At 42.8% G+C, this 26,614-nt stretch overlaps 1 protein-coding gene and 1 non-coding gene across 11 annotated transcripts in view; one reads left to right on the top strand and one right to left on the bottom strand.

The window, feature by feature from the left end:
• Positions 1-21,455, top strand: part of DLGAP1 (DLG associated protein 1) — a 428,837-nt gene extending 407,382 nt beyond the window's left edge. For 5 of the 10 annotated variants that reach the window (XM_054694167.1, XM_037508793.2, XM_054694170.1 and 2 more), the window contains 3 exons: positions 14,584-14,675; positions 18,257-18,409; positions 21,246-21,455. In XM_054694167.1, the coding sequence (XP_054550142.1) occupies positions 14,584-14,675; positions 18,257-18,409; positions 21,246-21,455 (455 nt within the window). Of the gene's footprint in view, positions 1-14,583; positions 14,676-18,256; positions 18,755-21,245 lie in introns of those variants that run through there. The other 5 variants (XM_054694171.1, XM_054694166.1, XM_054694165.1 and 2 more) reach the window with 1 other exon arrangement.
• A 3,971-nt stretch (positions 21,456-25,426) lies between these two features.
• Positions 25,427-25,533, bottom strand: LOC119243903 (U6 spliceosomal RNA). Its single transcript, XR_005124887.1, has one exon. It is a non-coding gene; the product is annotated as a U6 spliceosomal RNA (small nuclear RNA).
• Between the last annotated feature and the right edge of the window lie 1,081 nt (positions 25,534-26,614).

Below are 26,614 nucleotides of genomic sequence, written 5' to 3'. Positions count from 1 at the left end.
AGGTAAAATCTTATTGCAGGGCCTCCCTGGTGGCCAGGTGGTTGAGCTACACACTGTGAAGCTGTCTGCAACCTCTGCAGCACAGATTCGATCTTGGCCAGCTGGGGAGAAACCCACATGGCACAGCAGACCTCTCCTGTCTCACCCGCTGCTCCCCTCAGCAGTGTATTTCGTCAGTCTGCCTGTTCTGTTCCCTGCTCTGTCTCTGGTAAATCCTCTCACCCTCCCGCAATCTGACCTATACCCCGGTTCTTGTATAAATAAATAAATCTTTAAAAAAAACATTTAAAAATAAAAATCTTATCACAAAATCAGATTCGCATCCTTTGTTTGGGATGAATGAGAAAAATATTTGCATTTTGAAAGGTATACTACTGGTGAAGTACCAAAAAGTGGACATAAAGGAATCGCCCAATCACTTGCTCTTCCAGAATTTTACTTCAATTGTTATGTAAAATATGGACTTACAATTTTTACATTATTTTTAAATTTTTTAATCATTGTTCTTTTTTTTTTTAAATCCCAAAGTCCTTTTTTCTTTTTTTTTTTTAAAGATTTATTTATTTATTTATACAAGCACTGGGTACAGTCAGAAGCGTGGGAGGGTGAGAGAATTCACCAGAGCCAGAGAGGGGAGCAGAGCAGGCAGAAGGACCAAAGTACACTGCTGAGGGGAGCAGCGGGCGGCAGGAGAGGTCTGCTCGCCATGTGGGACCCTCCTCTGGTGGCCGGGGAGCAGCCGGGGATCGAACCGGCACTGCAGAGGCTGCGGGCAGCTTCGCAACCCAGCGCTCAACCGCTGCGCCACTGGGGAGGCTCCTGCCACATCTTCTTGATCCAGTCATCTGTTTTGGGGCATTTGGGTTGTTTCCAGGTTTTACCTATTGTAAATAGTGCTGCAGTAACATAGGGGTACAGGTGCTCTTTTGAATCAGTGTTTTTATGTCCCTTGGGTAGATCCCTAGGAGTGGAATTGCCAGGTCATATGGTAGCTCCATTTTTAGTAGTCTGAGGAACCTCCAGACAGCTTTCCATAGTGGTTGGAACAGTCTGCACTCCCACCAGCAATGCAGGATAGTTCTTTTTTCCCCACATCCTTGCCAACATTTGTTGTTGCTTGTTTTTTTGATATGTGACTTCTTACTGGTGTAAGGTGGTATCTCAATGTGGTTTTAATTTGCATTTCCGTGATGATAAGGGATGTTGAACATTTTTTCATATGCCTGTTGGCCATTTGCATTTCCTCTTTGGAGAAATGTCTTTTAAGTTCTTCTGCCCATTTCTTGACTGGATTGTTTATTTTGTTTTTGTTGAGTCATGTGAGTTCTTGGTATATCTTTGTGATCAGTCCCTTATCAGTTGACTGGAGTGTAAAGATTTTTTCCCAGTCAGTGCGGTGTATGACAACATTTATTATAAAGAATAATTTGCTGTCTTTGTACACAAAAGTGCCACTACCCCATCATTAATAAATCATACTTTTTTAGGACATACTCTAAAGTAGAGATGAAGTTTCTCAGATCTGTCTCTTTATTTTATGAGATCACTGCCTGGGGTGAGGTTTGAGGGACATGATGACAAATGGGCAAAGAGAAATAGGAGAGGGAGTAGTTTGGAGGGGCTTTGCTTTAAAGTACCCAACTAAGTAAATTAGTCTTAGATGTCAAGTATGCAGTTAAAACTGGGGAGTTGGTCTCCATTTGTAGTTTGAATCATATTTCAATATCAGAATTTTCTTTTATAATAAAAATTTTATACAACACCAATAAATATGACAAGAAGAGTGGCAGTCTGAGTCTTATCTGTCCAACCTCTATGAGTCCCTATACCAAGATCCCTAACAGCCGCCACCTGAAAAAACTCTAGAATACCTACAATATAGTTTGAAAGCCAATGTCTATAGTGAAAACCTTAAATTACTAATTTTATTTTATTATTATTTTTTAAAGATCCATTTTTTTATTTTATACAAGAACCGGTGTACAGGCCAGATTTGTGGGATGGTGAGAGGATTCACCAGAGATAGAGCGGGGAGCAGAAAAGGCAGACTAACGAAATACACTGCTGAGGGGAGCAGCGGGTGAGGCAGGAGAGGTCTGCGGCTGGCTGGGACCTCCTGCAGCCAGGATTGAACCGGCGCTGCAGAGGCTGCAGACAGTTTCACAGTTCTGAGCTCAAATGCCTGCGCCACCAGGGGAGGCCCTTAAATAACTAATTTTATTTTTATTTTTTATTTTTTTAAAGATTTATTTATTTATTTATACAAGCACTGGGTACAGTCAGAAGCGTGGGAGGGTGAGAGAATTCACCAGAGTCAGAGCAGGGAGCAGAGCAGGCAGAAGGACCGAAGTACACTGCTGAGGGGAGCAGCAGGCGTGGCAGGAGAGGTCTGCGCGCCATGTGGGACCCTCCTCCCGTGGCCGGGGAGCAGCCGGGGATCAAACCGGCGTTGCAGAGGTTGCGGGCAGCTTTGCGACCCAGTGCTCAACGCTGCGCCACCGGGGAGGCCCAAATAACTAATTTTTAAAAATATAATTGAGGGGCTTCACTGGTGGCGCAAGGAGTTAAATCTCAGCACTATCAAGCTATTGCCAGCCACTACAACACAAATTCGATCCCCGGCCAGGGAGCTAACCTACATGGTTCAGCAGACCTCTCCTGTCTCACCCACTGCTCACCTCAGCAGTATTTCAGTCAATCTGCCTGTTCTGTTCCCCATTCTGTCTCTGGTGAATCCTCTCACACCCCTCTCCCCCACACCTCTGGTCTATACCCCAGCTCTTGTATGCATAAATAAATAAAATAAATCTTTAAAAATATATATAATTGAATCATCTTAGCTCAAACTACGAATACAGTGTTTAGAGGGAAATAGCCTTAATGCGTGCTTTTTAAAAAATGTACAAAGCTGGTTCCAATTAGTAACATCTATTCATATAAGCCAAACTTGCCTACAAAATTCATTCAAGTCTCATCTTGGCCTCACCTTCTGGAAGTCTCTGTGGAATGCCTCCCCTCGGGCTGAATTAGGTGTGTCTCCCTGGTGCTTCTTTAATAGCCTGAATATGTGTCTATCAGGTATTTCAACTTTATAATAATCCATGTATCCCTCCCTCCACTGAAAAGTGTGCTTTCTGAGGACAGAAATTATTCTTATCTCATTCATCTTTATATTCACAGACCACCTTATAATTCCTGGCACACGGAAGGGGATTAGGGAATATATTTTAGAGTTCTGGAATTATTTTGGATTGTTTTATGAAAGTATTTTTTTTTTAAGATTTATTTATTTATGCATACAAGAACTGGGGTACAGGCCAGAGGAGCAGGGTTGAGAGGATTCACCAGAGACAGAGTAGGGAACAGAACAGTCAGACTGACTGAAATACACTGCTGAGGGGAGCAGCGGACGAGCCAGGTGAGGTCTGCTGCGCCATATGGGTAGCTCCCTGGCAGGTCGGGGATCGAACTCATGCTGCAGTGGCTGTGGATTGCTTCATAGTGCTGTGTCTTAACCCATTGCACCACCAGAGAGGCCCCTATTTTACGAAAGTATTTTACTTAGCAAAACTTAATTCTAAGTAGCTAAAGTCAGTGAGTAGCTTGTAGTTACTATTGCCAGAAGCTGGAAGGGTTATTCCCTTGTGAGGTGATAAGCTCCTCTGATCAGGACAAGGATTTGGCAGAGAGAGGAGCACCTGCCACAGCGAGGGTAGAAAGGCCTTCTGTGTGGGTCAGCTGAATTGACTAGATGAACCCTATGTCCCTTCCAGCCCTCAGGACGCCATTCCATTCCACAAGCACTTTTCTACTTTCAGTTCCCTCAGAGGTGCAAAGCAGGGGTGTCCACCCACTCGCATCCCAAGTTCTAAAGAGTGCAGAGGTGAATGCCTCTGGTCAAAGAATGCCAGGTCAAAGAGCTGCCAATTAGAATTCAGATCAGTGAGAATCTGACTGGAAAGCTGAGCAACCCTCCACTCCAGGGGAAGAGAGACTATGAACACATATAAGAATATTTGTTTTGCCCTCACAATACCATCAGCAATCACTAGAGCCTTTGACAGGTGTTGTTTTATTTGCCCTCCTAACAGCTCTGGCATATTGTTGCCCAAGGTCACAGAACATAGAAGTGTCTGATGGAACAGATACAACATGAATAACATTTGACAAGATACAGATACTTTGTATGTGCTGTCCCCTGCAGTTCCTTATACATACCTGTCCCTAGTTCTTTGGTAACCACTAATTCTCTGGTTTAACCTTTTCTTTTTACATAAGAGGGATGGTAAGAAAGAGAGGTCAACCCTGTTTGACAGCATAGCCAATTTCTGAGTAACCAGCTTTAAAAAAAAAATCTGTGTCCACTAGGAAACTTAGCTTGGATAAATGGGTCCAGCACAGATATACCCACCTCTCAGTCAAACCATCTGGGTCTTCTACAAGGTGAGCCTCTTTTCAGGGAAGATGACTAAGGTAAATCCCTCCCCAGAGAGCTAGTCTTTAAAGTTGTTGGATAAAGGTAAGTAGAATAGACTGAGTAAAAGAGAAGATTCTAACCGTACTTGCTTAATTTATTTTGTGGGGCACCAGAACCTTTCCAATTTTTAAATATATTTTTTAAAGATTTATTTATTTATGTATACCAGAGCTGGGTTGTAGGCCAGAGGTGTTGGGGTGGGAGCTGAGAGGATTCACCAGAGACAGAGTGGGGAGCAGAACAGGCAGATTGACTGAAATACACTGCTGCAGGGAGCAGTAGGCAAATCAGGAGAGGTCTCTGCGCCATGTGGGTAACTCCCTGGCCAGGGAACGAACTCGTGCTGCAGTGGCTAAAGATAGCTTCGTAGGTTGTGTCTTTTTTTTTTTTAATTTTCTAGAGGCATGTCTTATTTATTTATTTATTATTTGTTTGTTTGGTTTATACATGCACTGGGTACAGTCAGAAGCGCGGGAGGGTGAGAGAATTCACCAGAGCCAGAGCGGGGAGCAGAGCAGGCAGAAGGACCGAAGTACACTGCTGAGGGGAGCAGCGGGCGGCAGGAGAGGTCTGCGCGCCATGTGGGACCCTCCTCTGGTGGCCGGGGAGCAGCCGGGAATTGAACCGGCGCCGCAGAGGCCGCGGGCAGCTTCGCAACCCAGCGCTCAACCGCTGCGCCACTGGGGAGGCCCCGTAGGTTGTGTCTTAACCCCTTGTGCCACCAGGGAGGCCCTCAGTGATCCATTATTTTATGATGCCATTATCCTGATTCTGACAGTTGCTTTCTAAGGATATTGTTTGGGGCATTTGAGGACTAGAAAACAGCTTCCTGGTTTACCTGAAACTGGATAAATGTGTGGAATGAAGGGAAGATGGAAAACAAGCTCTTGTGGTAGCCTAGTCATCTCAAGCTACATTTTTGGAAAGTGTAACTATAAATTCTTTGGGTCTGTAGAGCTATTATTATCTCTGATTAAAGAAAAAAAAAAGTGCAGCGAGGACTTCAGTTCTTTCTTTAAACCCTCATTCCTAACAGTCAATAGTATGTTTGGGCTTGATAACAAAATGATGAAAATCTGCAGGGAGGGAGGTTTCCTTCCAGTCAGCAGCTGACAGAATGCTTATTCCCGCAGCACTTGAAGTAAAATGATCCAAGCTTTTCTCAGACAATGAGGCCCTTGTGTGTAACAGCTGTCTCGGGGAGATGGCTCAGTGCTATTTGACCGTGGCTTGTATGTTCCATAGATACGTCTGGTATTATCTGACCGGGAATGAAACGTCCAGATGGAACTGAATGCTTCTAACTAGGAATGCAGTCTACCACCGCGGGTAAAAAACATAGGCTCGGGTTTCAGTTGCCATCAGATGAAATACTGGTTGATTGTACTTGGAAATTTATCTTTGCCTTCTGAATTGTGGACAACTTATATGGGAAATTTTCAGGTTTTATCTGAAACATACTGACCAGCCCAGAGTGTGTGCAGGAGGCAGATTAATTCCACTTTAATTTTGCCTGGTAATCGCATCCAAGTTAGTGAAACTTGGCCTTGAGTCCCCCTAGAAGGCTATGAGCCTTGGCAGTGAATGTGGAGCTGGTAATGAAACCTGAAATGGGGTTTGCCTGGTTTCAGGTTGAGTTACGGAAGCTGTGCACAGTCATCACTGTGATGGTCTATCTGTGCGATCGCCAGGCTCACTCTGTCCTGGGTTGCCTGTGGCATGTCTCTGCAGCCTGTGAAACAGTGGGTGGCAGGAAAAACAGCCCTCTATGATTTTTGCAACTCATCTGCCTCCAGCCCTTGTGTATTTCTAAGCAGGGAGAGGCTGGTTGCATTCTAGCTCTTTTCTGTGTTTTCTCATCTTACTTTTGAAGTGGCTTCAAAAGTCCCTCCCCTCTCATTCTTACACCCCCACCCCCAACTGGATAGTCTTTTTTTTAAGGTCTGGCCCAACCTGAAATTAGTGACCACAGAGGAAGTGGGAGTAATGAAAAGGAAATCATATGTAATGTACCATATGTTTAGCTCTCTGGAAGGCTCAGCTCTTTTCACTTATGCAGCACTGGGCACAAAGGTGTAGGTGACAGAGGTTCAGTACAGATCACCCTTTTGTGGCATGTGTTTCATTGGGGGTGGTCTCGAGGAGGAGGCTAAGGCAAGGAGAGGGGGAGTGGTGTGGCAAGTTGAAGGCAAAACGAGGTCAGGAGACAGATCTGTTCCCCAGGCAGAGATTGCAGGGACAGAGTCTGACACTTGGAGCCAGGTCTCTAAGTTTTTTCTCTGACAAGAACATTTCTGTGGAATATGATTGTGATGGACTTCAGATGCTGTATTTCAGTCTTCTATACTGAGGGAAACGTTAAGCAATTTCATTTCATTCAACTACCAAAGTCTCAAAAACTATACTTATCTATGTGATGTATATGATATTACTGTTTCATGACTGATGTAAATTGAGATATGGATTGACTCATAATCATATTTTACCAATATGAATTGGAATATGGACTGGGGGAGAGGGGAGTGAAAGTAGCTGATTATTTTTAACTTGCCCTTTATAATGTTTTTTCGCTATCTTTTAGCCCTGTGCAAGTTCTGGGCTTAGTCTATGGGAAACTTTCTGCCTGAGAATTCTATTCTTTATTCATTAGCCATCATGGTTTCAGTGCCTTAAAAAAAAACCAAACCTCTTATTAAATGCAAAGCAGCTACTGTCAGCCAGAAATGAAACAGATCTATGTTTTCTATGGAGACCTTTTGTTGACAGCAGCTCTGGATCAAAAATGTGTTGGAGAAGCAACTGGGCAGTTCATTGGCGGAATTCTTTCCCACGGGCACACACTTGTAAATAAAAATATCTCCACCTGGATAATACCAACTTGAAATCACATAGATTTGGTCTGGCAAATCCACATGGCTAAAATAAGTGGTTTTTTTCATATATCTTTTCCATTTTCACCCCTAAAAGCTACAACATTTAAAAAAAAATGAGAGTAAAAAGAAGTCAGAAGTTAAGGGTAAGGAGATTTAATTCACCCAAGAACATGTTCAACTTTGTCCCAAATAGCTTGGCTCTTCCAGCCCCAGCCAACACAACAAACATTTTAAATAGAAACAGGAGTAGCCCAGCTGGGACTATACAGCTAATTGGTCGCTATTATAACTTAAAAGTGGTGCTTGACACCATACAACCTTAAAGAATCAGAATGCTATGACTTGCAGTTTGTAGATAGTTTGTTGATGAGTAAATTAATTTCAAAACTTATTATTGGGCCTCCCTTGTGGCACAAGGAGTTAAGTTGCAGCACTATGAAACTGTTGCCAGCCACTGCAACAAGAGTTTGATCCCTGGTCACAGAGCTACCCACCTGGCGTAGCAGACCTCTCCTCTCTCGCCCACTGCTCCCCTCAGCAGTGTATTTCAGTAAATCTGCCTGTTCTGCTCCCTACTCTGTCTCTGGTGAATCTCTCACACACCCCCACCCTGCACCTCTGGCCTATACCCCAGTTCTTCTATGCATAAATAAATCATAAAAAAATTTTAAAAACAAAAAACCAAACTTATTCCTTCAACAGGATGGAAAGGGTTGCTTGAGTGCACTTATGCCATCAAAAGGTTTATGGTCTGGCTAAAAAGTCACACATATGAGTAGATCATGCTGGAAAGAATGTGACATAGCAGAGACAAAGCTTTTGAGGAGCAATCCACAGGGAGTGGTGAAAGGAGATAGGGCTTTCTGAGGAGGTTCACCTGCACAGGGGAAGAACCCGTGCAGGCACCCAGGCAGCAGGCGTCCCCAGCTCAGTGTTTAGTCTGAGCAAGACACTGAAGAAAGAGACCACATTTGGATTTGGAAACTAGGGGCTTTGAGGGAGGGCTCAGAGGCAAGGTTGGACAGGCAGACCCTCCCTCCACACCGGTGAAAGGCATTTCCCACAAATCCCATGAATGAGTGAGAACCATAGAAGAGTTGTAAGCATGGGAATTACACACAATAAGACCCTCTAGTTCCCATAATAAAGCCATGTCTCCAAGATAGATAAGGGAAAGAAAACATTCATATTGTTGGTGGGATGAGGGAGCCTTGGTAACCTAACTGTAATCAACTGGGGAATCCTGACAGGAACATGGGTTGAGGAAGCTGAGAGGGATGGAGCAGGTTAGATGAGCTACTCTCAAGTCAGAGGGGCTGGTATGCACTGAAATTACAAATTTGAGGAACATAAACACCAAATAATTGAAACCAGAAAAATGGATGAGTTCACTCAAGGGGGATAAAGAAAATGGGCTGACGATAGAGTTTTGTGTTCAACATTTGCGAGGTGGTGTGAAGCAGACAAGTCCATAAAGGTACAGAGAAGGCAGCACTAGGGCCAGGGCTGTGTTGTGAGAACCAAGAGATTCCAATTTCCTTTGTGCCAAATGCAGAGATATAAGAGATGGGGAGGTTCGGGGACCACACTGCAGGGAGTGAGACAGAGGGAGAAGAGCAAGCAGCGAGAGCAAAGGTATTTTACCTTTTGGAGAATTGGGCATTGAAGGGAATGTATTACATTGCTAGGGGCACCAAAACAAAAGACATTGGCTGGTGGCTTAAATTACAGCAATTTATTTTCTCAGTTTTAGAAGCTAGAAGTCTGAGGTAAAGAAGTTGACCTCTCCTGTGGGCTTACAGGTTGTCTTCATCCTGTTTTCACATGGTCTTCCTTCTCTGAGTGTCTGCATTTGATGTCTTCTTTTATAAGAACACCAGTCTTCTTGGATTAGTGCTCAAATGACTTCATTTTTAAGAAAAAGATATATTTATTTATACATCCAAGAACTGGGGTACAGGCCAGAGTTTTGGGGGGGGGTGAGAGGATTCACCAGAGACAGAGTAGGGAGCAGAACAGGCAGATTGACTAAAATACACTGCTGAGGGGAGCAGTGGGCGAGAGAGGAGAGGTCTGCAGTGCCATGTGGGTAGCTCCCTGGCCGGGGATTGAAGTTATCCTGCAGTGGCTGGTAATAGCTTGATAATGCTGAGACTTTACTTTAACCCCTGTACCACCAGAGAGTCCTTTTCATAATTACCTCTTAAGGTCTCATCTCCAAATAGAATCACATCCCAAGTGAGTTGGAGGGTAGAACTTGGACCAACCCATGAATTTTGGAAGGACACTATTCAGTTGAAAATATCATAAGTTGAAAATGCATTTAATATACCACCAAACATGCTCAGAACACTAACATTAGCCTACAGTTGGGTGAAATCAACACAAAGCATATTTTATAGTAAAATGTGGAATATCTCAGAAGCAGGAGACCCAGATGGGTACTTGGTATACATGAAAGGATGAGAAAATACAAAACACAGGGCCTCCATGGTGGCCTAGGGGTAAGTCTCAACACTATCAGATCTACGCCCAAGTTCCATCCTGGCCAGGGAACTAACCCACACATGGTGCAGCAGACCTCTCTTCTCTCTTGTCTCGCCCACTGCTCCCCTCAGCAGTGTGTTTCAGTAGGTCTCCCTGTTCTGCTCCCTATTCTGTCTCTAGTGAATCCACTCACCACCCCGCACCTCTGGCCCACTCCCCAGTTCTTATGTGCAAACAAACAACAAACAAAAAAATAAAAAACACAACATACAAAACATGCTGGTGACATGGTATGCTATAGCACACTGGTCACATGCCCTGGTGAGCAAGCAGCTGCCTGGGAGGTGCCGCTCGCTGCCACTGCCCACACCAAGCATGCCAAGTCACATATCGCTAGCTCAGGGAAAACTCGAAATTCAGAATTCAAAGTATTGTTGAACTACTGGCTGCTTATTGCTATAGCACCATCCTAAAGTTGTTAAGTTGAACCATTGTAAGATGGGAGCTATTTCTGTTGCCATGTAGTGCCCAGGTTGAGGGGTAAGAAATAAGTGTTTTCTGTTTCTGAGACTTTATGTCAGGGCCTGATGACCGTGGACTTGGGCAACGTAAATAAGAATTGAAAGCAGTTAGAGAAAGCAGTGCTTCTGCCTTTTTAATTCTAGAGACTTAATCATCTGGGATCATTAAAGAATACATATTGTAATTTCGCCTCAGGATGTGAAATACTGATTTTGACTCAGCAAAAAGTCAGGCATTTCCCCCAAGGAAGCAGTCTTTGTTTTAGCCTGCCACCACTGCACACGACACTCGGTGCAGCTTCACCACAGATTCACTGGCAGGGACAGGAAATCTTTCATGTCTTCACCCTTGTGCCTTTATACTACCTCCTTGTTCCCAAAGTAAAAATCATCCCCCCCACCCCCCCACCCCCGCAGGTGTCAGCAGGAGGGCAGAGGTGTGTGCTTTTCTAAAGGGCTGGGTTTCTGACTGAAAGTCTCAGGGACTTCCAAAATCATAGTTTTCATAAGACAACTCCCTGCACCGAAATAGTCTTTTGCTTCTCACTACAAGGTATACTCTTTCCTAGAAAAAACAAAACTTGAACTTTACAAATACCATCTCTTTTGCTTGATTGCTGGTTCATCCTTCCACAACTGGAAAATTTTTTGTGTGACACTCACAGCAGGTGAGGTGCTTCACTCTCCCATGCCAATGTGGGGCAGGGACGGGGTTTGGTGACTCATCAGATCTGCCCATTGGCTTGTTACAGCTACTTTATCCACTGGTGCTGGGTAGAAAGTGTTGAGAAAGGAAAGCACTTCTTTTTCACTAGATTCAAATCCAATTTTCGACGAGTTTTGAGAGACAAGCACACAACAGCACCAGGAGGAGATAACAAAGGCTCAAACCCCACAGGGCTCACAGAGCGAGCCCACATTTTCCTGCCCCGACTCACAGGACTCACAGGGCGCACTAGTTGTTCATGTGAATGTGCTTTTAAGAAGAAGGTAATCATAATTGAGAAGGCAGATTTTAAAAAAGATTTATTTATTTATGCATCCAAGAACTGGGATGGACCAGAGTTGCTGGGGAGTGAAAGGATTCACTAGAGACAGGGTGTGAAACAGAGCAGGCAGATCTACTGAAACACACTGCTGAGGGGAGCAGCGGGTGAGACAGGAGATGTCTGCTGCCATATGTGGGTTAGCTCCCTGGCTGGGCATCAAACTCAGGTGAGAGTGCTGAGACTTAACACTTAAGCCACCAGGGAGGCCCACAAGGCAGAATTTTGCAAAAACCAAGCAAGCAATGGCCTTCCAAAAGACCTTCCTGGCTTTGCGAGGTGAATTAACCCAGTCCTGTCCTCTCTCCTGTGATCCTTCTTGAGCACATTGTGAGATGAGAAGTATCTGAAGAAAAGCGGGGGAGTTAATAAAGAGGTGCCCACTTCTCAACCGGAAGAATTTATTTCAGCAGTTTCTTTGATTCATGTTAGATCCAAGTCATTGTCTCCCCACCCTGAACCCAGGAAAGACCATTACTGGGACACTGGAAAAGCAAGGAATTCTGAAGCCAGTGTAGAATTTCTGCACAAGGAACAGGAAGACAAAAATCTGGAAAACAAAAAGGCTGTTACTTTTGTTCCAAATCTAGGCCTCTCACCAGACCATGCTGAATGGAACAGGATGTCACTGTTTCCTTCAAGAAGTTATCACAGTTAGTCACTATGTACATGGTGCGGTGCTTTCTGGATGGCTGGGGCCATAATTGTTTCTCCTCACTTGAGAATCACTGTCTTGCACAGCTCCTCTGATAACAGCAGTCTGTTGTGGAGCGCAGGTATTTGGGTATAACTGAGAAGCATTAATTAGCTCAAAGTTTTTGGGTATATCAAAATGGTCCCCAGGAGCTACTCGATCCCAGTCGGCAAATTAGAGGCCTTGGTGCTAATTCTGAGCTGTTAGGTTTGTTCTGAGATTAGCTCATGTCACAGTTCTGCCCTTCAGCAACATCTTCCACAGATGTTTCCCAAAACTCAGAGTTTGTCACATTTGCCACACGTTCACTTTGGAAATGTCTTCTCAAACTCATCTCAAATCTGGGATAAATCCTCTATAGTAGATAACTCTCCTAGGCAACCCAAGGTGTCTGGTCCTCCTGAATCATCCCCTATTTCTTCCGGGCAGAGCAAGTATGGGCTCATATTTGGCTCCCCTATAGAGAAAGGACAGTGTCCTGACCTGGGATACCAACAGGTATTGAGGGCTTGTCGTGTGTCCAATGCTATTGCAAACAATTCATGTTATTGTTTGTAACCCTCACCACAACTCTGTAGATCATATGTATGGTTAGTCCCATTTTATATGGCAGAAGATGGAGATTAAGTGGCCTGTCCAGGCCAGTGACTGATAAGCTGGAGTCAGAATGCTCAGCTCACTCAGGCCTGAACCCTTAATTACTGCAGTGCCTATGTTACACAGGATGCCCTCTCTTCTTCAAGGGGTGCTACAAAAGGGAGAGGAGGCCTTGCACAGCTGATTGATCAGTTAAAGTAGAAAAAGGAGGGCCTCCCTCTTGGCGAGGGAGCTAAAGTCTCAGCACTATGAAACTATCATCAGCCACTGCAATATGAGTTCAATCCCCAGTCAGGGAGCTACCCACATGGCACAGCAGACCTCTCCTGTCTCGCCTGCTGCTTCCCTCAGCAGTGTATTTCAGTCAGTCTGCCTGTTCTGCTCCCCACTCTGCCTCTGGTGAACCCTCTCACCCCCCACACTTCTGGTCTGTACCCCAGTTCTTGTATGCATAAATAAATGAATCTTTAAAAAATAAAACAAAAAACATAACTTCAAAAGGAAAAAAAGAAAAACTTAGGCCTGAGGATGACTGCAATGGGCTACAAGGGAAGACCCCTTGCTTTCTCTGGGGAAGTGAATTTCCAACTGTAGCTGTCTGGTGTGACTGGTGACACCTTAGAGGGTTCACAGATGCCCCGGTGACAGGTGTGGGATGCGGACGCCTTTGAGTAGCCCCTGTGTAGAAGCACTCTGTGCACCAATATCCAGCCTGGCAGTTTTCAACAGGGAAGCAAATTACTAGAAAATCTTGGGTCTGAAAAAATTTCTTTTTCCTTTGTTTCCTTCTCCTCAGACTTTGTGGGGAATGAGATTGAGAGGGACACCTAATTCCACCCACAGTCTCAAGTTCAGTAAATTCAGAATAAAACAGGAACAGCAAAAATATTGATTGTGTCCTAGAATATATCTACCTGTGAAGATTTTGAAATGGGCAAGTGGAGCTTATTGAGAGGTTCCCTCTGGTTCTCTCTGCAGGCTGGGAAGGGGTGAGCAGAGTGCCTTCCCCTTTCCTTCCTGACAGGGAGGCGTGTTGGGAGCTGCCCAGTGGCAGGGCTCCAGCAGCGCAGCTGTGCCTGATCCCTGTGGGTGGAGGGGGAGCCTTGGGGACAATGCAGACCTGAGGACGGCCCTGCCCAGGGCTCCGCCCCGTCTCAGCACGCCCAGCAGCTGAAGGGTTCTTGCCTTCGACTGCACGGGAGGCAAGAAGTAGCTTGTAAACGGGAAGATTTTCAGCCTAGTGCATAGGGAATTAAACCTACATTAACAATAAAATTGGTCTGTGGAATGGAAAAGCCGGTACGGTGGCGACGTTCCCTAGGCAACAAACTGAAAATGTTCACTCCCTTAGAAAATCTTTCATCTGTTCATGGCTCTTTCCTGACAGTACCAGTGGCTGAGCTCAGGGAAAATAATGAAGGCTGTGGATGGGATGTGGTGAGTGCCAAGAGACCCCCCCCCACACAAGTTAGGGTAGCTTCTCTGTGTTTGGATTGGATTAAAAAAGCAAGCTAGCGACCGTATGTGCTGACACAAATAAATGGATGATTATACTGGTAAACACTTGGATTTCATCCTTGCAGTAAAAGGGAAAAATACTATTTGCCTCTTTTCTTGGTAACATTCAGTGCCATGGTGGAAAACTCCGTTATTCCTAGGAAATCTGCATGATGAGCAAGTGTTTTTTTTCCGAGTTGGTTTAACCTAGGCGTCTGTTACGTGGACTAACAGAATGACAGCTGCATGACTGGTCAGTGGGCAAGTGCGCGCGTGCAGTGTGGGTGCTGTTTTCCGAAATATTACACCATAACTTCCTCTTTGCTTTACCAGACTAAATCTCAACAATGAGGCATCATGTGTAAACTTCTTGTATGTTTGCTCTTTTCAGTCCTAGGGAAAATCCGAACTGCTGTGGGCAGTGCCCAACTTCTCATGGCCCAGAAATTCTACCAGTTCAGAGAACTATGTGAAGAAAACCTGGTAGGTAACATTCCCCACCACTACCCTTTCCTTGCTAGGACCAGAAGAAGAAGGTGTCACCGAGCCTGGCCCAACTCAAGTAAAACTGATTTTACACCAAGTCAAAATCCAACGAACTCTCACCTGGAATAGAGTTTTCTGATGGTCTTTTGTCCTGCTTTCATTAAAATTCAAAACATTTGACAATAGTCTTAGTAGGAAAAAAATCCCCTAATTTATAACTGTATTTCCTGCTGTTATGTAATGGAAAATTTCCCATTTTCCTGGCTTTCATATGCTGAAATGCTTTGAAATATTTGCAGAATTTTAGAAAAGGTTAACTTTGTTAAAGCCAGCTTTTGACATTTCCTAGTTTCTGGTGGACTCATATTCCTTGGCCATCAGAGGAACTTAGATGCCAAAGTGTGAGAAGGCAACCTGAAGAGGACTTAGACCTCAGGCGGTAGGCCCCTGAGAAGGAAATGTGTACCAAATGTGTGCCATGTAAGGGCTTTTAGATTTATGATCAGTTTAAAAATCTTCAAAGCGACCCGATGGAGCTCATAGTGATAGTATTTTTATGATGGCTTTACAGTTAGGAAAAAGTGCGTGGAAAGGCTAAGAAGATTGTTCAAGGCCACACTGCAATAGGCAGAGCCAAGATTCAAACCCCAGTCAGTTCCTGAAAATCCCCTCCAGGATTTGACATTCATTCCTCATCCTCCTGGTGAGACCTGGGGATACACAGTCAGCTCCACCCCTCCGTAGCAGAGCTGGGGTACAGGCCAGAGGTGGGGGGGGGGTGGTGGTGAAAGGATTTACCAGAGACAGAGTGGGTAACAGAACAGACAGACTGAAACACAGTACTGAGGGGAGCAATGGGTGAGTCAGGAGAGGTCTGCTGCACCATGTGAGTTGCTCCCTGGCTGGCCGGGGATCGAACTCGTGCTGCAGTGGCTGTGGACAGCTTCATAGGTTGTGTCTTAACCACTTGCACCACCAGGGAGGCCCTAAGCTCACTTTTCTTGAATTCTTACTTTGAGGAGGAGAAAAAGAACAACTCCTTACTTGGAAAATACTTGCATATTATCTTGGACTAGACTTTCAGACATGGAATGAATGAATGAGAGCTATTTTTTCCAGTAAAAGCAAGTGAAGGAAACCAGCCACCTTCTCCCTTCACACCAGAGGTAGTGCCCTCTGCCCTCCAGGTGGCCTGCCTCAGGCTAAGGTGCTTCTGCCACTTGTTATGGGCAGCATATGTGCTCTCTCTCCTTCCCCATATACCTACATTGGTGGGGAGAAAAAAAATTGCCCATGATACATTTAACCAAACTCTTTGAGCCTACTGAACTATCACTTCCTGCATTGGTGCACTGAAATGATTTAGCCAAGAGGACTTACAATCTAAAAGACTTTAGTGACTTCCAAACTATGAGCAATTTAGTTTTTAGTTATCAGTAAGATATGGAAATATATTCTGAAATTATAAAAGTCTGTTTGAGAGGCACTTTGTCAAAGTTATTATCTGAACTATGGAGAAACTGGTGTGTGTGTACTAATCAATATACTAGAGAAACTTTTGTTAAGACCAGTATCATTGGAATAGATTTTAATACCGAACCAAACACTGCAAAACTTTAGAATTTATCTCTTCCAATGAATTTCAGAATTGTGGGGAGTTTCAGCCTGTAAGTTTATAAATATATCTTGACTTGTATTTGTTTTGAACTCAGACCAATAATGCTAGTCCATCAAAGGGTTAAAAAGTTCTTTCCAATCTATTCATTTTCATGGTCATGAACTTTGTATTTTCTGAAGTTCTTGTGGTATCATTTTTATAGAGGTTGGTTTTAAAAGTACAAACTGGCCTCAAGTTATTATGTGGTTTGGGGTTTCACAGCCTATCCAATTGCCTGGAATACCAGGAGGTAATCAAAACTGACCTCAGGCGGAAACCCCTGATGTAGAAGCCTCCACACCTCTAACCATGAATGCGCTTAGCTACTGTTGTAGTGAGCATGACACCTTAAAATTCTTAGTTTTATGTATTTTGTGCCTCACATCATAATAACTAGTGGTTCATACTCTGTTATCCTTGTTAGGGTTATGTGGATGGGGGCAAAGAGGGCCAATTCTTAGACACTAAACATGTTTAATTTTTTTTTAATATAATTGACATGATTATTTTAGTTTCAGGTGTACAACATAATGACATTTGTATACATTGTGATGTGATCATCACAATAAGTCTATTTACCATCTTTTCTTAACAACTTTCAATTAAGAAAGTGTAGTGGCAGGAAGGCCACTGAGCAGGTTTTCTATGATTCGAGCAGACCAGAAAGGTAATGGAGAGTCCTGGTGGCTTTCTCAGGCTTTTATTCTGCTCTTACATGTAGTGCAGCAACCAGGTACACGGCAGGCAGGGGTGCGGGTGGGGGGAGCCAAGAGGCTGACAGACCTCCAAGCCCCCCAGCAGGCCTCCAAGGCCCTGGCAAGTCTTCACTCTGGGCTTCTCTCACTCTTCTGCCCTCTCTCCTGTTCTTTCTCCCCTTCTCTCTCCTGCCTCTCTTGGTGAATATCTCAATTCTGCACCCATGGCCCACAGAAGTACACAACACAACTTATAACAATGTAACAAATGCAGATGCCTACAGAAAGTCAGTATTATGTAGAGATATTTGTTCTCACATTTGCTCTATTATAGTATGGTCAATTTAAAAACTAATTTACTAATGATTTTGTCAAATTACTTACATGAGAAAGTGACTTCCTGTATTTGTAGCATATTAATTGTTATAAAATTCAATTATTTTATTATCATTCATTTATACTACTTTCTTTGACTTGAGTATTAAAACAAATCTTATTTTAGATTCCTTATCTAAAAAAGTTGAGTGGCATGGCGTTGAATACCACCTCTGATAATAATATTCTGTTTCTTTTTTCAAAGATGGTATTTTCATATAAACAGTGTTTTTTTGTTTTTTTTTTAATGTATCTTGTAGATCATATATTCTGGGATTTTTCAAGTGTTTAAAGTCTCCCCCCCCCCCAAGCCATGTTGATAGATGTTGAATTACAAAAGAAGAGTTTTACAATCTTGACATTTGAGAATCACTGACTCAAGCAGATGAGTATATAAAAATGCTACTTGTAGGGAATTAAAAAAAAAAAGGTCAAACTCATGGAAAGAGAGTAGAAAAGTGATTGCCAGGGCATGGAGGGGAGTCAAGGCAAAAAGAAGAGAGTTGTAAAAGGACACAAACACTCAGTTACAAGATAAGTAAGATCTGCAGAGCTGATGTATAACATGGTGACTACAGGTGATCACACTGTATTATATAATTGAAATTTGCTGATAGAGTAGAACTTAAATTTTCTCACCAAAAAAAGGTAAATATGTAAAGTAATGAATGTGTTAATTAACTTGATACTTAATGGAGGGAATTCTTTAGTAATGTCTATGTATAACAAGTCATCACATTGTACATTTGAAATATCTTGCAACTATTATTTGTCAGTGATACCTCAATCAAACTGCAAATACGGTTTGGATTGGTACTAACGCAGGAATGCTCTTTTTTTCTCTTGTGCAGAATCCTAATGCTCATCCAAGGCCCACCTCCCAGGATTTGGCCGGGTTCTGGGACATGCTGCAGTTGTCCATAGAAAATATTAGTATGAAATTTGATGAACTTCATCAGTTAAAGGCCAATAATTGGAAACAGATGGATCCTCTTGACAAGAAGGTAGAACAATGTAGATTTTGTATGGTTCATTTAAAAACCTGCACAAACACTGGACAGTCTAAATAGGCTTCTGCATTTAGTCTTGCTGTTTACAATGTGAAATGGAGCTGATATCATTAATTTCATTGTAATGACAATGTTCACATAGTAATCATTTGGGATATTATTTGTAATATGTTTCAGACATATTTTTAAAGAAAAATCTGTCTCTGTGAATTGGAAAATGGGAATGTGGCTTTTTTGTTAATTAAACTTTAAGTTAAACCATTTTAGTTACTGGAAGGAACTGCCTCCATTTTGCTTTTTAAACTAAAATAAATGACATCTTCAGTGCATGATTACATATAGCAAGAGTTCAACTTCCTTACACCCCTAAGATGTGTTTCTGAGAAAAATAGGAAGCCCTGAGAACCAACAGACTTTGATAATCATTTCATAAACATAGTAATAAAGAAACCACTGTTGTTGAAATCTAAAAATATGCACCGTTAAGTTTCACAGTAATCATAAATTTTGGGAATTTTTTAAAGAGTCACTTTGGGTTGATTTGCCTTGGGGAATATCGCTCACTGGGTCCCTCATGCAAAGCTTAGACATAGAGACTCAAATCCTTTAATTTATAAACTGCAATTTTCACATTTGATTAGTTATGATGGTTTCACCAGGCTCATATAGATTTCCAGTGAATACCTCCCTAAACTGGCTTGTCATTCATACATGACATTTTGTTAATTGGTTACTTTCCTGTGTCCTGAGGTTAAATAGTTCCAAGAAATTCAACTTTTAGAAATTAGGTATGTGTATTCCCATGAAGCATCGGTGTTCCTACCCTTTCTAGATCTCTTCACCTATCAGAGAACTGTCAGTACCACAATCCACACTGCTACCCATTGTAGAATCAGGGTTCCCTGTGTCAGTGGGCTCCTGGGAGAAACCTACTCCCAAGTGTGAGGGGGTAATGGACCATCACTGTCCCTCATTCCAGTTCTGGTGTTTTAGTTTTAAACATCAAATACCATTGATGTGTGTGTGGCCTCTCACTTGGGAAGCCAGACATTTTCACTCAACCTAGTTTTCCTTAATCAGTGTTTAAAACTGTTGGCTAAATATTAGTTGGTCTTATTTAAGAAAATACTACAGATGTACACACACACTGGTAATTTAGTTTCTGGTGCTGATCCATCTAATTTCTCAGTCATTGATTTTTAAATTAAATTTTCAAGGAAAGGAAAAAATGACTAAAATGTTTCCAGTATACATACTTTAAAATATCCACTGAGTTACCCAACAATGAAGATCTTATATGTCCAGAAGGAGTGATGCTAAGAAGAACTGATGTATGTAACCTATTGACATTTACCCAGTAAGTTATCGGTTAACTTGATTTCTAAATTTGTATACACTTTGTCTATGATCAGAAATTTTCCTCCCCCCTTGAACTGGTAGGGACAAATTAACTAGCATACTCATAGCTGGCCAAATAGCGGGTGCTTCGTTTTCTGACCAGAAGGAGACCAGACCTCACACAGCCTTCAGGGCAACTCCGAAGTAGTAAGTTCCACGAGTCCCTTCACCTCTCATGCCAGGAAGAGCTGCTAGGTGCTCCAAGGCTGTGTGCACGAAGAGTGCTCTTTCGAAAATCACAGATTCCATATTTTAAGTTCCACCTTTAGTTTTTAGGAGACTTAAGGGGTATTTTATTTACATTGAAAACGTTAGCTTCACGTGGACTTTTTCACAGCTTCACCATGCTTATTCTAAAAATTTTTTGTGATTTAGATTCCTTTTTCTCCCACTGCACTTTTTCTTTTTCCTGCCCAAGTGAGAGTGGCTTTTGCTTCGGCAGTGGCCTTAAAAAATATCGCACCGGGGCCTCCCCTGGTGGCGCAGCGATTGAGCGCTGGGCTGCGAGGCTGCCTGCAGCCTCTGCAGCGCCAGTTCGTTCCCAGGCCCCCAGCGAGGGTCCCACAAAAAAAAAAAAAAAAAAAATCGCACCGTTTTATACTTCACTGCTACTACGTGGGATGGCCTTTTTCAGTCCTGTGTTAAATTTCCGTGGTGCTGTGTCTGTCCTTGTGATTGGAGTTGCCTTCTCGGCCATCAGTCGTTCCAAGCCCGCTTAGGACCACGGTCCCAGCAGGAGCTTTTAGGAGCCATCTTGGAACTGACTCCACTGCGGAGTGTAGGAGTATCTGTGTCCTCCCTCTCGAGTGACTCTGGAAAGTGCACTGCTGTGTGTTTGTGTGTGATGTGCAAAGGGTACTGTGGGACTGTGGCATCAACAAAGCTGAAGAACGGAGTCTCATAATCTCTTCTTTCTCTTTCAGTTGTTTAGATTTGGGAGAGGGAGGACCGGGTGGGCCTGGAAAAGGGGCGGTGTTGTTTCTAAACCCAGTTTGCACTGCTGCTTACCTCTTTAGAAGGGATGCAGAATCCTAAGATGCTGCTGTGACTGCTGCAGCCATTCCCCATCACAGGTACCGACCCGAGTCGGAAGCCTCCAGAGAGCAGCATATTAAATGTGCTGGGCGCCGCAGCCTCTCCGCTGGGGGCATTTAAAATACCCGCATCCTTCCCTGGAGAGATCTAGTTCTGCAGTCCAGCCTTACCCTTGGCCTTAAGCTTGCCGGTTTTTTGTCTTTTGTTTTTCCTGCATCTTTTGAATACCCAAGCCAGAATAATGAAGAAAAGATAAATATATTTACAGTTCGCAGAGCAGAACTAATCTCCCTGGGTAAAAGCAAAAGAGAGTGTTCTAACTACTGACCTATCCCAGTTTGCCCCCAAGCTTGTCCTGAGAAGCTGTGTAATGTCCTGAACCTTCTGCTTTGATCAGGAGAGAAGGGCCCCTCCTCCTGTGCCAAAGAAGCCGGCGAAGGGCCCCGCGCCGCTGATCCGGGAGCGCTCGCTGGAGAGCTCGCAGCGCCAGGAGGCCCGCAAGCGCCTGATGGCCGCCAAGCGCGCCGCGTCCGTCCGCCAGAACTCGGCCACCGAGAGCGCCGAGAGCATCGAGATCTACATCCCGGAGGCGCAGACCCGGCTCTGAAGCCCGGGCCGCCGCGCGCACCCCGCCGCGTCGCCGCCAAGTACCTGTTCTCCCCCACACCCCCACACCCCCGACCCCCCCAACCTCGAGCCCGTCTGTCTCTGAGCTCAGTGACTCCACTGTCGCGGTGTAGTGTCGATTTTGCAGGAGCCGACCCCCAGTCACCCCGCGCCCGCCCCTGTTCGCCCATGTTCTTCACCGAGCTTCGCCACCTGCCACCTGTCCCGCTGCCGTCGCCCTGCCTCATCCAGATAGCCGACCCGTTCTTTTCTCGACAAAACCAAACCCACCTGTAGAAATGGCCCTTTTAGATCACCCACCATCCTCAGTTCTCTCGAGCTAGTCTGTTCCTAGAGCTCAGCAATATAAAACCGTAGGGTATTTCAGAAATCCAGTATCATAGGGTGATCCTTTGGGACTTAACCGTCTTCCACATGAAAGAAACTAGGGCTCCGATCCTTTAATTCCCCTAAACGGTTATTATTTTTAAAAGCAGATGGAGCACTTTATTTTCAACCTCAGAAATCACCCCATCTCACCGGAATCGATGTGTGACAAACCTTGAGGGGCAAGATGGGCTGGGGGTGGAGGACCCGGGTGTGTAGTGGGAAAGGGAGAAGCAAAATCTGCAGGTGCGGGGGTACCTGCATCTCTGACAGCTGCACAAACTGCCTCACTGTTATTTCATGTCACTGCTTCAAATGTTTCAATCAGCAGAAGATTGTAAATTCGATCTTTCAGGGAAATTAATCTATTCTGAAAGGCAATAAAATGGAGAATGGCAAGGCAAAGCAAAGCAAAGGAAGCACTGATAGTTTAAGATACTACACAAGGGATTTTTTTTTCCTTTTAGTACGAACATTTAGACCTGAATTCTTTTATCAGCTTTTATTGTACTATGTATATTATATCGTTGTGGTGATGGGTCTTTCAAGCGGAAAGCGTTGGTTCTATTAACTTGTTAGTGTCCATCCTGGGGGGTCCTAGCTAATTACACATATATAAGTATACACCTGCTTAGGAAGTGCTGTAAATGGCAGCCAGGCTGTTTTCAGAGAAAAGTTTGGATTTTTCTGTCATCCCTTTGAATGCTACATATCTGTCTATTTTAACTCCGTAGCTCATATTGCAGACATTTTCTCCTTTAGTCTCCTCTCACTTCTGCACAGTCTGATCACACCCCAGCATAAGGATATTTATGTTATACAGATAAAATAAATTCTCTACCCCAAATAGATATGCTGCGTCCTTCCAAAGAGCTGCCGCTGTCATCCTGAGGTCCCAGGTAGTGAGAAAAGAAATTTGACCTGTAAGGTTCAGCATCGAGGAGGAGGAGGAGGAGGGGAGAAAGGCATGATTCATAAACACCAGTAGAAACCCAGGCTTTTGTCAGAGAATGGTCATCTACACTTTTAGTCATGATGGATGGGCAGTGTGCACTTTGCGTCTGGCTGAAAATATTTTTAAATACTCTTACTCGTAGCAGTTTAAACATTTAGAATGTGGTGATCTTAAAGTATCTCTGGCACTTGATGTCCAGCTTCTACACTTAAACTTAGAAATTATTGTTGAAAAAGGAAAGACTTAAAAACATACATCAAATATGCTTGCACCAGAGAAGCTTTTTTTAAAAATTACACACTCATGGCCAGGTGCTAATTTAATTTTATTTATGAAATTTAGAGAAGTGATGGATTCTGGCAGCAACTATTTTCATGGACATATTCTAAAACCACTAGAGAATTCGCTACCTCTCAGAGCCATTGATGCTTTGAGCTATCTTTATACACAGGGCACAAATGTTTACTGCTGTGGTTTTACAAGAAAAGGGCTACTAACTTATGTCAAAACCAACCAACCAACTTTTAACTAGGATGAGCAAAGCACCTTGAGTGCTTTGTAAAATTGGAGCATACCGAGATTTTGAGCTTCAAGTGTTTGCTGGTTTTAAAAAGAATACACTTTTTTCTTTACTTTGTAGCCGCAATGGAAAGTCACACAAAATTTGCACCTTACAAGTAAAGTCAACTGCTGCCATGGGTACCTATGGTCACTTTCAAACATGACAATGACCCGAACTCATAGATTAACTTGAAGGAAGCGGCATCCACACGAAGACCCATGTTCTGAATAACAGATCTGTGCCCTGGGGTAGAGATAAGATTTGGATTAAGAAATAGATTTCTAATATGTTTCAATATTTTCTTTGGGAACTGGTTTAGCCCAGGATATTTTAAAGAGAGACAAGAGAAGGCCTGTTTATCTTATTTAAGTGAATGGTATTTGTATATTCATAAGCTATTTTTGGTAAGAATTTTAAATCTTTTAGCTGAATGCCGACAGGCATCATGACCTTTGCCTTCCTTAAAAACACAACTTAAATTGTACAAACACTTTATAAAAAGCTGATTATTGATGTTAAAACACGACCCCACGTAGAGCTGCTTGTTAACCCACTCATGCCCCTAAACCAACATTCATGAGCATAACCTTTGTTACATTGTTCTTTTGATGTAATTTGTAGAAATGTTTTTTTAGTTCATAATGGAAAATGTATGTACCCTGAAAAAGTACTTATTTTCTTTAACTTTGGTATAAAGATGTTCGGGCATTTTCTTGGGGAGGGGGGGTTACAAAAGAAGTTTGTTTCCCACATCAAAAAACGTTCAAAGAAATTAAGTATTTATTATATTTTTTGCAGATGTTTCCATACAATTCACATAACCTTTTTGTAAAGAGAGATGAAGAAATGGATTAAAGATTTTTAATATTTGAAATGGTAAATAGAACTAATTTATTTGTAATATAGTTCTGTTATTTATAGATGTTTCCTTAATGTTTTACTGTGCATTCCCACTTTAATTTAAGCCTTATCCCGGTGAATTTACCATTTCTTTTTTAAAACATGTCTAGATGCATATTTTAAATAACTGGAATGTAAATCACTAGCATATCTGAATTCCCAAATGTAATTTTTAAAAATTATTTTGGTTTGGAAAAAAAAGATTAATTTGAAAGTTCAGATGGAGGGGTGGGGAACATTTTTATGGCTTTATGAATTGGAATTTCATAGGCTTATTTACCTAGATTGTGTGTGGACAAAAAATAAAAATTGTAAATAGATGAATGTTTCCCATAATGTAAAAAGAAGAAATTAATAAAATAATTAATGCACTGCTTTCAGGTCTGTGTGTTTTCACTGGACTCCTGCTTCTTCCAAAATATAAATAATTGTCTTTGGGGGAAATAATTAAGCCAACAGAAGCGTATCATCCCAACTTTGACTCTAACACATGTTAGGCTCTGTTGATCTTGGATTCTATGTGAGGGATTGAAATACTGCAGAATTAAGACTCTTTATTGTGACAATTACACACATGTGAAAGTTTCAGGTCAGGAGCTCTATGCTCTAAATAAGAAGTTATTAGCCTCTCAAGCATGTGCAAGTTTGTGTAGGTTTAACCCAGTTGGACTTCTTAGCAAACATTTCATCAAATTTGTTTCCTACACAATTCTCCACTGTAGAGAAGATCAGAATAATGCTTTGTGGTTTTCATTCCATCCTCAGAGTGATGAAAAACTGCTCCTGAGGTTTAGCGTCTTGCAGTGTGACACAATTTTAAGTGACTGATTTGAGTTTGTCACTTCTACAATGGGTCTCTATCAATCTCCCCACATTAAAAATTGGTAATTACAATATTTACCTCTGTCCATATTGTCTGGTTTCCTTCCTTTATACGTAAAAATATAGACTTAACAAAAAAGGGGAGGGGGTCTAAGTTAGGTTTTTTTGTTTTTGTTTTTGTTTTGGCAAGTTCATTTCCTTGTGTGTAAGGCACCATAGTTCTCAGGATAGTGCAGAGGGATGCGGAGTAAGATGGAAAAGATTCAAGACTGGGTGGCAGAGTGCCTGAGGTAGAAAAGACCGTGGGTGGAGAGTGTTGGCCTCAAAATATAATCAGCACCAAGGTAAAAATATGGAACGCTTCATGAATTTGCGTGCCATCCTTGCTCAGGGGCCATGCTAATCTTCTCTGTATAGTTCCAATTTTAGTATATGTGCTGCCGAAGTAAGCACTACGTTAGTATGTTTTATGAAATGGAAGTGGACATAGCTGGAAATACAACTCCAACATCTCTGTCCACAGTGATTCCCTCTCTATCCCCACCAACTTCTGGGGGCAAATCCATCCAACTATATGTAACAGACTTGTAAAATGTTAAGCAGCTAAACCACTTTTTCTGATTTTTATACATAATCAAGACCTGTACCACTCACCAAGAAAACACAATGTACTTTTGAAACTGCTTCAAAAGAGGAATGATTAAGTAGCTGAATTCCTGTGAGGTTGCAAAGATCTCATTACTGTGGTTCATGCACTGACTATTCACTAAGTCTGTACCATGGTAATCACGGTTCTTGCCTTTTAACAAATTAATTCTTTTATTTTATTGTGGCTGTTCAAAACATTTTGGCCAGTTCCCAAGCAAAATGAGTTTGTGTTTGCATCCATAAATCTTTTTTTTTTTGCAAGTAGAAATCTTAATTTCAGTGAAGCAATTATAGAATCTACCTGCTCCCATGAAATAAATGTAATTTCTGTTTTGATAAAAATTGAACAAAATTATTTGCTCTGAACTTGACTTATATCTTTGAGATCCAACCCTTGCTGATATAAGATTATTTTGGTGTAATAAATGGCATACTACAAATTATAGTGTTTGGAATGTGCTCATTCTCAAAGGCCACTGATACTAAGTGCTGAAATTTACCTCATTTGCTCAATAGTTTGCTTGATTTTCAACAGCTAAACCAAAATCCAATTAAATCATTTTGGGGCCACTCCTGGTGGCGCAGCCATTGAGCGCTGGCCTGCCAAGCTGCTGGCAGCCTCTGCAGCGCGGGTTCGATCCCCGGGCCCTGCGGAGGGTCCCACATGGAGCACAGACCTCCTGCCACCCGCTGCTCCCTTCAGCAGTGTATTTCCTCGGTCTGCCTGTTCTGTTCCCCGCTCTGGCTCTGGCGAATTCTCTCACCTTCTGGCGCTTCTGACTGTACCCAGTGCTTGTATAAATAAATAAATCAATCTTAAAAAAAAAATCATTTTGTGAACAGAAACCAGCGAGCCGTCTCTAGTTCCTAACTCACTTACTAATGA

This window comes from Talpa occidentalis, unplaced genomic scaffold (assembly GCF_014898055.3).
Source record: "Talpa occidentalis isolate TD23 unplaced genomic scaffold, MPIMG_talOcc4v2.1 talOcc4.13, whole genome shotgun sequence".
Classification (NCBI taxonomy): domain Eukaryota; kingdom Metazoa; phylum Chordata; class Mammalia; order Eulipotyphla; family Talpidae; genus Talpa; species Talpa occidentalis.
The sequence above is the reverse complement of the archived record's forward strand: the minus strand, read 5'-3'. Positions and strand labels throughout refer to the sequence as shown.